This window comes from Pezoporus occidentalis, unplaced genomic scaffold, assembly GCF_034315485.1.
Source record: "Pezoporus occidentalis ecotype Australia unplaced genomic scaffold, CSIRO_AGI_Poc_V1 ctg277, whole genome shotgun sequence".
In the NCBI taxonomy this organism is placed as follows: Eukaryota; Metazoa; Chordata; class Aves; order Psittaciformes; family Psittacidae; genus Pezoporus; species Pezoporus occidentalis.
The window spans coordinates 368,496-383,385 of NW_026914686.1; the positions used below are offsets into that span (position 1 = coordinate 368,496).

At 47.8% G+C, this 14,890-nt stretch overlaps 1 protein-coding gene across 4 annotated transcripts in view; it reads left to right on the forward strand.

Moving 5' to 3' along the window:
* The first annotated feature begins 4,304 nt into the window (after nt 1-4,304).
* MAP3K3 (mitogen-activated protein kinase kinase kinase 3) overlaps nt 4,305-14,890 on the forward strand; it is a 37,815-nt gene continuing 27,229 nt past the window's right edge. For 3 of the 4 annotated variants that reach the window (XR_009966042.1, XM_062625128.1, XM_062625132.1), the window contains exons 1-4: nt 4,307-4,541; nt 10,406-10,527; nt 10,840-10,929; nt 14,088-14,128. Coding sequence is in view for 3 of the 4 variants with exons in the window: in XM_062625128.1 (XP_062481112.1) it covers nt 4,538-4,541; nt 10,406-10,527; nt 10,840-10,929; nt 14,088-14,128 (257 nt within the window). In the remaining variant the exon portion in view is untranslated. Of the gene's footprint in view, nt 4,542-10,405; nt 10,528-10,839; nt 10,930-14,087; nt 14,129-14,890 lie in introns of all 4 variants that reach the window. The other variant, XM_062625129.1, reaches the window with a different exon arrangement.

Genomic DNA, 14,890 nt, shown 5'->3' on the forward strand with positions numbered 1-14,890 from the left:
ACAGGAGCATTGGAATAGGACAGGAACAGCACAGGTACTACAGCTGCTCTACAGAGGCTGGGCAAAGGTGCTCCAGGCAGGCTCTAAGGAGCTTCCCGTGGTTGATGGATGCTGCTGGAGGTGAGGTAAGGTTTGGCCTGCCACCCTGCCCTGCAGTTGGATGATGATGTTGGGTTTCCATTCACTTTGCTTTCAAAGCTGCGAGCACAACAAGAAAGCATCAGCAGCATCAGAACTGCCTGAAATGGCTGAGATTGCTCTTCCCTCAGGTCTGCAGCAAAGAGTGCAGAACCCTTTCATCATCCTTTGAAGATTTACAGGTTTCTCCTCCTCCTCTCCTTCAATTTATTAGTTCTTTTCAGTGCTTCTGCTCAGTGTCTCTGCCTGTGGAGCCTGAGATGTAGAATAAGGAAGTCTTGGTATGGGACAAGGCATGGCGTGGAGACTGCTCAGCTCCCCAGGAAGGATGTGTCTACCTAAACAAAAAGGGCCACTGGAAGGAAAGAAGAAATAGTACATCTGACAGCAAGGAGAGGCTCCCTGAGTCACACAGGTACACTGCAGACATGGAAACACTCCCCAAAGAGAAAATAAGGTGATAAAGAGACTGGGGAAAGATGCTAGGAGTTAAATCCTATTCCAGACTTCCTGTGTAACTTTGAACAAGTCACTGGCTCTCTGTGCAATGCCCTTTAAATCCCTAACAGGGATTACATGTCCTTTCCATGCTGCGTGATGGGCCTCTGTAAAAGTTCCCTTAAACTAAATGGGCTGACTATAGAAATGCAGGAGTTCCTGGAGAGGCGAGGGAATGGCTTTACCCTTGATTTGATGTTAAATGGCCTCAAACAATCTGAAGAGCTTCAAGCTGAAGAGTTGCTGTTGACAGGAATGAAGCTTCTCTTCTGCAAAGCTGCAGCTGTGAAAGGATGTGGGCAACGGGGGTGGAAACCCACAGGGTTATCAGTTTGTGCTGGAACGTTCTGGGTAAAACCTGATTCACATCACTTTGATGCACAAAATGAGCAGCATCAAGTAGACAATAAAGGCCTGCTTGAATTGCTCTTTCCTCTTTTCCTCAACTTACACCAAATAGGGGCATCTCTTTTGGTAGATACTTTAATTCCAGTTCAGGAAAGGTGTATCCACTTGTCAGGGGAATAAAAGGCAAGAAGAGTCTACACTGGTCCCCAAAAGGCTTAATGAGATAGTGTTGTGATAATGTGTGTGAAATGGCAATAGAACCACAAACTGGCATCTAAAAAAAGCTGATTTAGACATTGAGACATCTCCACTCTGCCCACGTGAGACCCCACTTGCGGCTCTGTGTGCACTTCTGGGGTCCTCAGTATAAGAAGGACATGAAGCTGTTGCAGCAAGGCTAGAGGAGGCCACGAGGACAAGCAGGGGCTGGAGCAGCTCCTGTATGGAGCCAGGCTGAGAACATTGGGGCTGCTCAGCCTGGAGAAGAGAAGCTGTGTGGAGACCTCACAGCAGCTTCCAGTGTCTGAAGGGGGGCTACAAGGATGCTGGAGAAGGACTCTTCATAGGGACTGGAGTGATAGGGCAAGGGGTGATGGGTTCAAACTGAAACAGGGAAAGTTCAGGTTAGATCTAAGGCAGAAGTTCTTCCCTGTGAGGGTGCTGAGGCGCTGGCACAGGGTGCCCAGAGAAGTGGCAAATGCCCCATCCCTGGCAGTGTTCAAGGCCAGGTTGGACCCAGGGGCTTGGAGCAAGCTGCTCCAGTGGAAGGTGTCCCTGCCTGTGGCAGGGGGTTGGAACTGGATGACCTTTAAGGACTCTTCAACCCAAACCATTCCATGATGAGGTTTGATAGGTGGGTCAAGCAATGAACTGTTAAGAATAAATCACTCTATTTTCAATTTGACAAAGGAGAGGCAAAAAGTTTCAGTGCAATCCAGACACCCTGGGCACTTGGAGATGGAAGGAATATGTGTGACCAGCGTGGCTGTCATCCTTCCATCTGCTGGGAGCTCCTGCTCGCTTTCACAAGCTGTCTGACACCTTTTGGACTCACCTAAACCAAGCTTCTACACAAGGGAAGTGCTGTCCATCTCATTCAGCAGGACTTCAGCTGAGAATGGTATGTGCAAACTGGAAGACAGGCAAAAAAAATCCCAGCTGGTGAGGTGACAATGGAGTGTTTTGACATCAGGGCTGGTGCAGTGGGGAATTAATACCAAGTTCCTCCAGTTCTGGTCCCACGAGTAATCTCACTTAAAGCCTTTTTCTAATGACCTTGGCACAAAAAGCGTGTGTGATAATTAAATGTGGTGCTGAACAAAAGTGGAATATCTTAGAGGATCGATGCCTTTGAAGAGTGAGAAATAAGAGATGAGATGAGATGCAGCAGTAGAAAGTGCAAGGCTGTGATTTTAGCCAGAAGGAGAAAACTGTGAAGGATGCTGAGAGTTTTCCTGCATCTTGGAAATGAGTGAGGAAAAGAAGCTGGGATTTAATAGCTGATAAAGGATAGTGATGAGCCATTGTGAAGCTGGGAAAAAGCACAGAGAAAAGTTGGTCCAAGAGCAGCTCTGTGTGCTGTCATACAAGAGAGAGGAATTCAGATTGGAACAGGGGGAAAACCTGCTCTAGTGGAAGGTGTCCCTGCCTGTGGCAGGGGCCTGGAACTGGATGAGCTTTAAGGTCCCTTCAACCCAAACCAGTCTGGGATTCTCTGATTATGAAGAGAGAGTGAATTACTTGTGTATTACAATTATGTGATTATCTTGATGTACTTAAAGTACCAGAGAAGAAGGAAGGATTATTCAAGTAAAAGGATAATCTTGGCATGAAAACAAATGGCTGTAAACTGGCCACAAAAATGGGATTGAATACACAGGAAAGCTGCAAATACTTTTCTAGCACCAGAGCAATAAGCCAGCATTAAAAAGAGAAGCCAAAGTCAAAATACTAGCAGCATCAGTCTGGTTTGGGAGTTTCAAGCTGGAATCTCTGGAAGTCATCTAGTCCAACCCTCTGCTCGAAGCAGGCCACCTTCAGTGTTCAGTTGTTGGCTGTGTCCACAGCTGCTTGCTCTAGAGAGACCTCATCCTTTGATCTAAGCATTGCATTACACATCTTTGTGACTACCTACTATGACATTGTGAGATCTTGTTATTATCCCGTGTACTCAATGAGATCACAGATAGTGTTGTCATGCTTTGGCCAAGTCCCAACTTCCTCCTGCTCTGTGGGCTTTGCATTCCTGCGCTTGCCCACCCTTTTGAGCCATTTCCAACGTAGCATTCTTCTTTGTGTGCCTTACCCAGTCGATGTAACCTCTTTGCCATTGCAGCTGCATTGCCCATGAGCAAAACCCACTTAAAACCTAATGCATTTGCTGCTATATATGGTTGCCAGATTGAAAAGCAGCTGCTAAAACATCTGCTGGAGGTGGGTTTCCCAGCAGCAGGGTGCCTATTGCAATGCCAGGGAAGGAGGGCTGTGCTTCTCTATGAGAAACCAGACTGCTGCTGTCCCTTTGGCAGCAAATATGCTGCAACAACCTCATAAAGTGGGGGACCTGTGGTGGCAACCGGATCTTTCATTAGAGGAGCTGGTAGAGGTAACATCTCTTGCCATGGATGCTGGGTGATGCTCTAAGTTATTACCTAACTCTTTACTTTTGAAACTAAAAGACTCCTGCTTTCAGTGTCTTTTCGGCTTTTTAACATTCTTGGGTTTGGGGTTTTGGCTGGGGTTTGGTTAGTTCTTTCCCCGTCTTAAAACAAAGTGGTTTTAAAGCAACAATTAAGCTCTACTTAGTACAGCAAAACAACGGGGTCAGTGTGCACAGGGTGCATTTCCTCCTCCCGGCCACTTTGTCCACCCAGAACAGTGGCTTAGGGGAGACGTGGTTTGGGGCTGCACAGGACGCTGATGTTTGGGAACAGGTAGGGAAGGACGAGGTGGTGGGATGTGCCCTGTTGAGGGTGGCGGACAGGGATGATGCTGGTTCCTGGCTGCTCGCAGGAGGGGACGCGCTCTATGCGGGCGGGCTCTAGGACCCGGGCGGGCTCTAGGACCCAGCCGTCACTTTGATTGGCAGCACGCTGAGGGCGGGGCTAACCCACGAGCGAAACGGGCCCCTGTCATTGGCGGGCGTCTCGGCGGGCGTCGCTGCTGTTCGCACGCCCATTGGCCGGGTGGTGCGTCTCGTTGGGCGCGGATTGGCGGGCGGCGGCGGGTCGGCCCCTGTGATTGGCAGGCGGCGGCGGGTGCGCGGCGGCCGCCGAGCGGTTTGTTTTGCTCGCGGCCCGGGCGCCCTGTGGCGGCGGCGGCGGGGAGCGACCGGGAGCGGCCGAGCCCCCGCCCCGCACACCCTGCTCCGCCGCCGCGGCGGCCCCCGGAGGGAGCGCGGCCGCCGGAAGCAGGCGGCGGCGGCGCGGGCCTGGGAATGTGGCGGCCGCTCTGAGCCCTCCCCTTCGGCCCGGCCGCCATGGAGCCGCGGCGGTGACAGCCCCGCACCTCAGCGCGCCGCCGCCTGCCGGCCGCGGGCCCGCCGCCCGCAGACATGGGTGAGAGCCGCCGTAGGGCTGAGGGGCGGGCGGGGGGGTCCGCGGCGGGGGGCAGCGGGCCAGGCCCCGGCGGGCAGGGGGCGACCCGCGGCCTTGGATCGTCCGTCGGGATGCGGCCTCCGGCGGGGCCGTGAGGACGGGCCCGGCGGTTGCGGTGGCTCCGGGGCCCCGGGTGGCTGCAGAGCGCAGCGGCGGAGGCCGCTCGCTGTGGGTATCGTCCCGTCCGTGTGGTGCCAGGGGGCGCGGGGAGCCGCGCAGCAGCGCTGCAGCCGGCCGGAGCCGTGGGGCAGGGTGCGGGGTGAAGGGGGTTTTGCAGCCTCCAGCATCGGGGATGGGAATTTATGTGCTTAAACTTAGTAGGGGTTAGTGTTCCTGCGGTGTTAACTGCACCCTGAGAGTGTCAGAACAGGAGGTTTCTCTCTGAGGTTGCTGTTGAGCTCTCATTTACCACACAACCCAATCAATAATGCATACAAGCAAGCAAAGGAGTCAGAGGAGCCCTGTTTCAGGAGTAAAACGTTGCTATCAGATGTTGCCATGAGTGAATGGAGCAATTAATCCTGTTGCCCGCTATACCCCACATAAAGAACGGCTTAGAGAGGGCTTTTTGAGTTCTCTGGATCCTTTTTCAGTTTAAAGAAGGGTCTGCTGTACTAGAATGAAGAGTATAATTGCTCTAAAGCAGGACTTACTCCTGTTTGCATGTTGGCAAGGGAGTTAGTACTGCTGTCCTAAGTGGAGCTGCGGGGCTTTGTGGGTTACAACTTCAATGTTTATTCCCTACAACTAAGCTTTCAGAGGCTGGCCTTCCTTAGTTAGTCTGTGTCTATAGTTCTTATACCGTCAATCCATAAAACATTGGGTTGCTCAAGGAAAAGTCCACCAACTTCATCTCCTCTGTGTTTGCAAGTGCAACAAGTACATCCAGATCCATCAGTAGGCTTCTCCCTTGGAACGTGCTGGATCTGCGTCCCCTCTAAAGCAACCAGGTGGTACAGAAGCTCAGAATAGTTGAGAAGGAAGAGGTTGGATTTCCATGGAAGTGTTTTCCAGCTGCACGCACATGACTCCTGCTAGGAAAGGTCTGAATTCATTAAGCATTGTGATCAGATAGATGAATAATACTGCATAAGAGGCTGGATTGCACTTGGCTTCTCTCCCATCTTGTTTTCCATCAGCTGGGCTGAAAGCCCCCCGGGATGGGCAGCAGTGGGATCTTGCCATTGCAGTTTGTCATCACTCCTTCATTGCAGCTCTGGGTCGCTGGGAGCAGTTCCCTGTCCCTTTGCTGCAGGGGTTGTGACTGAGGTTTATTTCCCTACAGAGAGCTCCTTTGGCAGCATTTAAAGCACAGGCGCTTGCTTCTGATTCCAAGAAATCCATTTCTGGGCAGCGGAGGGGAGCGCGGTGCTCGCTGTGCGGCAGGCCCGGAGTCGTTCCCTCGCTCCGCTCTCTTTTCCTGCCTGTGTCACTTCCTTCCCTTGGCTCTCACATGCACCCAGAGCTGAGCTCCCAGCTCCCGGCTTCACAGCAGCAGTGACACGGGAAGCAGGGCTCAGCCTCCAGGTTAGGAGCAGCTTAAATCCCAGCCTTTCTGTTTAGTTTAGGGGTGAGGAGAGGAACCCCAAATACAGAAGATGTAGAAGCTCTGCTTTTTCTTTGAAGCCCACAAACCAGCTCACTTGTGATTTCCGAATGATGGAGCAGAACAGTGCTTCGTGACCACTGAGTCTGGCCACTCCCAAGTGAAACCTTTTCCAAGGCTTTTATTTCAGAGCTTTAAGGTAGACTCAGTTTGTGTGCCTCTCTTGAGGAATTTCCTCATTGGCCCTAGCTCTGCTGATTGCCTGCACCATCAGCTTCACTGTCAGGGTAGGAGAGAATGCACACACTTGTTCATGTCTTTCATTTAAACCAGTGTGGCATCATGCCCTTTCCAACCCAAATCATTGTGGTTCTGTGTCTTCTATGATCCTGCTGTCTAAAAGCATCCTGCATTAGAGGAGTGCCCAGACTTCCTGCTTTCACCCACGTGAAGATGCTTTTACTCCGTGATTTCGGAGCTGTTTCCATCTCTGCCACAGCAGATATGCCAACTTGCTCAGACCTGGTGTAAACCAGGTATTAGCTCTATGCAGAGGAGCAGCTTTCTCTGTGAGGAGCAGCTCCCTTTTATCGATGTTATAAAGATCTTGGAGTATAGTTTTTCAAACATGAAAAGCATTTCCTGGACAACATCTCTCCCGCACAAAGCAGAGCTGTGTTTCCCAGACCTGCTGGAGACCAAGGGAAACAGGGGTTCTCAGTGCACTGCAGGAGTTGCTGGGGTTTCAGCTGGGAGGGCTTTTGCATTGTGTGATTAATGGGATGCTGGTGCACGTGCTGCTTTAAAGGCATCCTATGGAAATCCTCTGTTCTGATGGAAATACAGTGCTTGTGCTTCTCAGCATTCAATCCATCCCAGCACTGTCCTAACTGGAAGTGTTTTCTTTCCCTGCACTAGCTCAGATCAATATTTGACCTTTATGTTTTTAAAAGCTAAATACTTCATAATTTCCTATCTCACCACCATAGGATTGAATTGCAGAAGGTGTGTTTTGGTGCCAGAGAGCCAGTTAGCTCAGTGTAAGACTGTTATAACAGATATAATCACGTAAGACTCAAATTCACCTGAAACTGTTTCACCAGCCTCTGACAGTGCCGTAAGTGCCTCTTTGCATGGACACATGTCAGGTTTCAGCATCAGCACTTGTCTGCGGAGGAATCTGAGCTCACAGGGGGTGAGATGCAGAACTGGCAGTGCCCTGACTGGGGTTTAGATGCTCCCCAGGTGCTGCCCTAAAGAGTTTCATGTCTTAGTGTATTAGAAATAATAATAAATATGCTAAGAGGAAGCCGCAGAGGGCTGGAGCAGCTCTGCTCTGGAGCCAGGCTGAGAGAGCTGGGCTGGGGCAGCCTGGAGAAGAGAAGGCTCCTGAAGGGGAGACCTCAGAGCAGCTCCAGTGCCTAAAGGGGCTGCAGGAAAGCTGGAGAGGGGCTTTGGGCAAGGGCCTGTAGGGACAGGCCAAGGGGAATGGCTTGAACCTGCCAGAAGGGAGATGATGCAGCCCAGGACACGGTTGGCTTTCTGGGCTGCAAGCACCTAGGCTTTGGGATCCAGAGCCTGTAGCCAACCATTGCGTTGCAGACACTGATCTTTATTCCTGTGTGATGTTCCAGTACTGTTTAGATGTGAATTCTTACCCATATTCTGTGCTTAACTTGATTTCTTGTCAGGAGTGCTTAGTTATACACTGCTTTCAGAGCTGTTTTGCTTCTTGCCCAAAGGAACTCTGCCAAGACAAGCTCTTCTTCATCCTCCTGGTATCTGGCCAAACCCAAACTGCACTGTAGTGGAAAACTTGTATCCCAGCTCTTCACAGCATGTTTTGGGTGGTAGGCACTCCAGGGATATGCCAGGCCATGGTTTCTTGTCTCTGTCTGCTGGGTGACTCCAAAGCTATGCTTAATACCAAACCAGATTAAAGAGTAAGTCAGGCGGAACCACTCCAGCAAGGTAAAATGTTAAGCATTCCAATAGAAAGTTGGAAACAAAGAAGAAAGTTGTGCTGTTGGTTACCTGGAAGTTTCACTTCATTCACAACCCTTTTTTTCCCATTTTCCTCCCACAAGGGGTTACTTAGTGCTGAAATAGGTCCCAGCAATTATTTCCTTTGGCTGACGTGCTTTTCAAACAGCAACCTCTTGCTTTGGTTGTGTTACTTAGACCCCTTGCTTCTTCTCCATGCTGTTGGAATTCCAAGGAGCTCTCTCCCTTCCCCACTGCCACAATGTACTTACTGTCTCCTTTGGCTTGTCTTGGACAGCAGAGCTTTGGTGGGTTTTGATTTTGCTTCTTAATCTTTTGAAGTAACTTTATTTTCTCTGCTCAGCTTCCTCTTTGTAGAGTTTTACTCTAATTAACACCTGCAAAGGCATTGGAGACTCTTTCCATTCCCCTCTGTCATCTGGGCTGGGCATGATGTTTCTGGTGGTGAAGTCCGTAGTGGAAGCAGCTCTGCTCTAGTATTTGGTACTCTCAGGATGCTAAAGTAGAACCTCTGGGCAGAAGCTATCAGGTGTGAGTTTCAGTTCTGACTGAAGGTTTAGATGATGCCCCCTTACAAATAGGTGTATGTTCCCCCCTTTTTGCTCCTAAATTTTGGGAGCGTTCACTCCCAATTATTCTTCTGGGCATACTCGGAGCTGATCTAGTCACTGCTTCCAATTTCATGCCTAAATTATGCTTCAGTATCAGGAATAATTTAACTGGATGTAAGGAAAGAATGCTTTATCCCTGAAACCTGTTGAGGCTTGGTATGTGAGGCACAAGCCCAGGAGTCCAGTGAGCACTGTGTCTAGCTCTGGGGCAGCAGCACAGGAGGGACATGGAGCCATTGGAATGAGTCCAGAGGAGGCCATGGAGATGCTGCAAGGGCTGGAGCAGCTCTGCTCTGGAGCCAGGCTGAGAGCTGGGCTGGGGCAGCCTGGACAAGAGAAGGCTCCTGAAGGGGAGACCTGAGAGCAGCTCCAGTGCCTAAAGGGGCTGCAGGAAACCTGGAGAGGGGCTTGGGACAAGGGCCTGCAGGGACAGGCCAAGGGGAATGGCTTTAACCTGCCAGAGGGGAGACTGAGATGAGCTCTTAGGCAGAAGCTCTTCCCTGTGAGGGTGCTGAGGCGCTGGCACAGGGTGCCCAGAGAAGCTGTGGCTGCCCCATCCCTGGCAGTGCTCAAGGCCAGGTTGGACACGGGCTTGGAGCAAGCTGCTCCAGTGGAAGGTGTGCCTGCCTGTGGCAGGGGGTTGGAAGTGAATGAGCTTTAAGGTCCCTTCAACCCAAACCAGTCTGGGATTCTATGTGTGTGCCAGCAGCAGGTCCTGAGCGATTGCAGCGGATGTGCTGTGTTACGCTGGTAGTTCACTGTATCACTCGTATTCTGATCCAAACCTCATGTGTCAACGTCTTCTACCTTTTGCAGTGTGGAGGAATTTAGGATTGTTGTGGTTGCAAAACCAAAAGATTCTTTTCAGTAGCTTTTAGACACCTGGTAGAACACTTTAAATTGGTTACATCAGGAATCTGAGCTTTGGAAAGTCATTTGCAGTTAATAGGATGCCTAAGAAAAATCTTAGTGTGTGGTTTTTGTTGTCCTGCCTTTGCAAGAAGCCTTGAACTGAACCCGCTGCCCTGCCAGCAGACAGTGTTTGTAATGCTCTGCAGTTTGGGTCTGTTCAGTAGGTCTTGAAGTCTTATGAAATGGTCTGAGCTCTGTTCCATTGGCTTGTTTTGGGGTCAGAGAGGAATGCATTGGGGAAACCAATGCAAGTGGGTTTGTGTTCAGGGATATTCGAAGGTGACCTTGTCCAGATTCTCATTTTCCTCTCTCCTGGCTGTGGTTTGTTCCATTAGGAAGCAAGAATTCTGAGTTAACAGGGTATAAAATTAGAAAGAACAGATTCTTCCCAGGTTTTCCTTGGCAGAAGCACATCAGTTTGCTCTTCTGAAATGCCCTCTGATGATCTATCACATCTGTCCAAGTTGTGCTGCTGGTTGTGAAGCTGTCAGAACGGAACTAGGGGTTGGGAAGATTTATTCTAACCCTAACTATGACCATATCCTTATGTGACATTGGACAGGTGACTTAAATGTCATCTGTCTGTTTACTACTTCATGATATGAGGTTAAGTTTGGGCTTTGAATGAAATTACATGAATTTGAGTGTATTTGTATCCGAAGAAGGATTGTCTTTCTATGAGCCAGCAGAAAACAAGTGCAGATGTGTTATAGTTGATATTTACTTACTAATAAAATTCATGTGCATCACAGATGAACAAGAGGCCTTGAAATCCATCATGAAGGACCTGGTAGCACTCCAGATGAGCCGACGGCACAGACTGACTGGATATGATACCATGAAGAACAAAGACACTGCTCACTCCAACAAACAGGTAAGAAGCCATTTGGTGAGTCCTCAGAATCATTACATGGAGGTGGAAGGGACAGAGTAGTTTAAGAGTGGGTCTGTTGCCTGTGGTCTGTGGTGGGTTTTGCCAGCCAGGGCATCACAAGTGGGTTAGCTCCCTGTTCTTGCTCTGGCCGTGTTGCCAACTTGGTAGCTCTTTACTTTATATTCTGCCTTTCACCCCTACCCATGTTTTTGATGGGGTTCGGTCTGTGGAAATTAGCTAAAAGGTTTTCCAAGTGGTTTTCTGGTTTCATGATCATATTTGCCATTTTGTTTTTAATGCCTTCTATTAAAGAAGAAACACAATGCCAGCAGTCCCCCCGTCCTGGGCAGCCCTGCAATCACCACCCAGTGTGCCTCTGCAGTGGAAGAAAAGAAAATCCCGGTAAGAAAACTGGTTTCCACTTCAATATTAGCAATTTTGAGGAGCATGTTTGGAAGTTTTGTGCAGTGACCTTTATGGAATTCATTTAAGCAGGTGTGGAAGGTCAGGAAAGCTTTTCTTTCCTCATTCTGCCATGATGTAGCAGTATGATGCACTTTTCATTATAGTGAAAGTGGTACTTCAAGTCAAAGCAGGGAATTGAAAAGCTTCATGATGAAAAGGAATCGAGGATTTCCTATTCAGGATTTCCATTTCTGATGCAAAAGGAAGTCACTGCAGGTTAAAGCTGCAGAAAGTAGTCAGTTGGATAATGAACTAATGCTGGTCTCATCTTCACATGACTCGGGCTGCATGTGAATACAGAATGAAGATCCTGATAAAAGGTCATTCAACTGAAGTTGATCCAAGAAGAACAGTGGAAAGGATTGTCCAAAAGGACTGGCTCTAGTGGAACTGTACTAAACCTGGAGTGAAAAAGGAAACAGCTATTTGCAGGTGGATAAATAGAGGCAGTGTCTTTAATGGGGAAGATTCTCTGGAGTTACCCATCATATGTCACATGAGGACAGGAATGAAACTCATTTATTTGGGTATGGGGATGTGAAATCCATTTTTCCAAAAGAAATACTTTTTCCAAGGTAGTAAGTGCAGGATCAGTCTCTCTACGTTCATCCAACATTGCTAGAGACTCTTTTTGTAGAGAAAACTATTGCATTGGCTTTCTGGTAGCAAGAAAGGACAGAATAGTATTGCTCTGTCAGTATATGCTGCGTGCCATCTGAGTGAAACACTTCAATGCAAAAGCAACAATTTCAGTCAAGACTTGTTTGTCCCTTACTGCCTGAGTTAAATCAAGTTCCTGGCAGTTAGACTAACATTACTTAACGGGAGAAGTTGCCTGTATCAGTAAAGTAACTCCTTCCAGGTTTATTCGTATTACAGGCTTAAGGTTTTTGGAGCAGGCTTTAGAGTTCATGTCTGTCTCTTCCTTATGCTTTGTCTGCTCGTAATCTCCTTGTTCAGCTGGGAGCTGGGATTTCCTTGAATGTGCAGGACAAATCCATAGATGGAGGAGTACAAAATCCTTTCCAAATCACTTTGAAACATAAATTCAGTGATGTCTTAAATCAGAATCTGTGATCATTAGCTATGATGCAGCAGCACAGAACTGCAATGCCAAAGTACTAAACTTGGGTTTGCTTTTTTACTCATCTCTTAGGATAGTTTATGTGAGTTGCTTTAAAAAATGGCTTATACAGGTGGTAGGTTCATTGCTTTCAAAGGACACCAAAAGCACTTGATGCTTAACTCCTGCAAGTTCCTTCTGAAATGTAAGAGCCAAGATCACTTTGAACACCTTTTCTTAGACCCGAATGGCCAACATCTGATCCTTTTGGAAGAAGCACAGGGAGAGAGATGCCGTATTCCACCCCCCCGCCTTCCCTTTGTTACAGATTACAGCGCTGAAAGCATGCAGTGGAGTTGAAAAAGGTATTTCAGTTTCCTTAGGTACCTTGGGTTGAAGAAAGGTTTCCAAAGAGCCTTGATTTCCTGCAAATCTGAATATAAAGGGATCATTCCTCCATCCTTTATGTGCAAGAAACAGCTGTTCCACCAGTAGCTGGCTGGTGGGCATCTTTTAGAGTTCTTTATTCCTATGCTGTCTGTTGCATTTTTATCTTTACTATTCAGTTAAAAGCAGCTCTCTTTCTCTTCCCACATTGGAGAAGTCTTTGCTAAACCTCTGTGTACCTCTCCTGCAGATGAGTGTAGCTCTAATGGGGAAGCTCATTTCTCGTGCTCAGTTCTGTAGCCAGGGTGCTGCTGCAGGAATACCGTGTACTCATGGTGATTGCATGGGTCCCTTTGAACTGCATTCTTGACCACTGGGCCTGCCAGATACTTCCTCCAGCTAAAGAGCATTTCCTGGCCCCATTTTTTTGAAGTTCCTCGATGTATGATTGCCTATTGTCTGAGGCTTTCACAGATGGCTTAATCTATTCCAATCACATAAATTGTGCAGCAGGAATGATGGAGTCATATCAGAGCAGCTTTTTTGCCCTTTTATTTTTATCTTTGTGACCTAAATTGGGATTTGAACTTTGATCTCCAGAGTTGACAGTTCAGAGCGTTGGCTCTTCCGTGCCACGGAGCATCTTTGGAGTGAAGTGCACAGGTTGCATGGTCAGTGCTTATAGCCAGCTGCCAGATATGGATGATGACCCCTTTGCACTTTAATAGTTAACTTCTTTGTAACTTCAGAGTTTGGAGTTTTGGGGGCTGCATTTCTGCAAAAGCAGAGATTTAATCTATGTTTTAAGAATAAAGAATGCAACACGTTCCCTGGATCTCTCTCTTTTTTCCCATAGAAGAAAACATGGTTGCTTTGAGAATGCAGAAAGAAAATTGGCTTCAGTTCAGGTGAATACACAGTTGGAAGCTAGCTCTGATTTTTGCCATGCAGTATAAAAGATAGATTAGGTTTCCCTATAGTTCCTCTGTTTAATTCAAATTACAGCTTAGTTTTAGCATAGAATCATGGAATGGTTTGGGTTGGAAGGGAGCTTAAAGCTCATCCAGTTCCAACCCCTGTCACAGGCAGGGACACCTTCCACGAGAGCAGCTTGCTCCAAGCCCCTGTGTCCAACCTGGCCTTGAGCACTGCCAGGGATGGGGCAGCCACAGCTTCTCTGGGCACCCTGTGCCAGCGCCTCAGCATCCTCACAGGGAAGAGCTTCTTCCTTATATCCAACCTGATTTTTACCCTGTTTAAGTCTAAACTCATTCACCCTTGTCCTGTCACTGCAGTCCCTGGTGCCGGCCCTTTTAGGCAATGGGAGCTGCTCTAAGGGCTTCCCCTAAGGAGTGTTCTCCACGCTGATTTTACTCCTTTTTTTCTCTTTCTCTTTTACTCCTTTCTTTCTCTTTCTCCTTTGGTAATTTCTCCATTCCTCATGGTGTCAGCCTCTTGTCCACAGTCTGCTTCCATGGAGAGAGTTATCAGACTTGTTGTGTCTTGGTTAGCCTTTTGAGGAGGTGATGCCAACAGCGATCACAAATTGACCTGCTTTGTGTCCTGGCATTAAGATCATATTCTGATCCATTTGGGTGCTATTATGTGCGCATTGTGAACTAACCTTTTGTTCTTTCTCCTGCAGAACGATGTAAGGATCAAGTTTGAACACAATGGGGAAAGACGGTAAGTCTGTCTTCACTACTCTGATCCTTTGCCTTGTGGAATAATTTAGTCATCAATAATTTAGGTTCAGTCTGGTTTTGGCTTCATTTTCCTTGTTCCTACATGGAAAACACACACTAAAGGCAATAGCAAACAGGCCATACACAATTTGGTGTGTCACACAATGCTTTGATTTATTTCCACAAGAGCTATTTGTGAATTGCAGTAACATTAAAAAGCTGATAGCCTTATTTCAGATATGTTCTCTTTCGGTTTCATTTAATTAAAACCAAATGAAATTGATCAAATTAGTGGCATTCTTTTCTAGTTTCTCACTTCCTGATGACCTCTCACTATCACTGTCCTGCTGTGGCTGAGCAACACATACACCAAGGGAAGATTATTTCTTCTTATGTGCTGCTCTTCACAGACATCCTATGGGAATCGTTTGGTTTCTCCCATCCCAGATACTGCTTTCAACATTGAAGTAGGTCACGCTCCACAATAAATGCCAATTTAATGCTGACAGTACAACAGTGCAAGTCGTATGTAGTGATTCTTATAGCCCATTGCTATCAAAGCTCACTGAGCTGCTTAAGCTCCTCCTCAGGTATCCTTCTTTGTCAAATATAGGTAGTTGGCAAAGCAGGCAGTGAGAATAAGTTGTAAAGTTTTCCTCTATCATTGAACTGTTTCAGTCACCAAAGTCTCAAGTGGTGAATTCTGTCTCCAGAAAAAAACCTTGGTTTTTGGTGCTCAAGGAGAAGTTTTCAAAGCAATCAT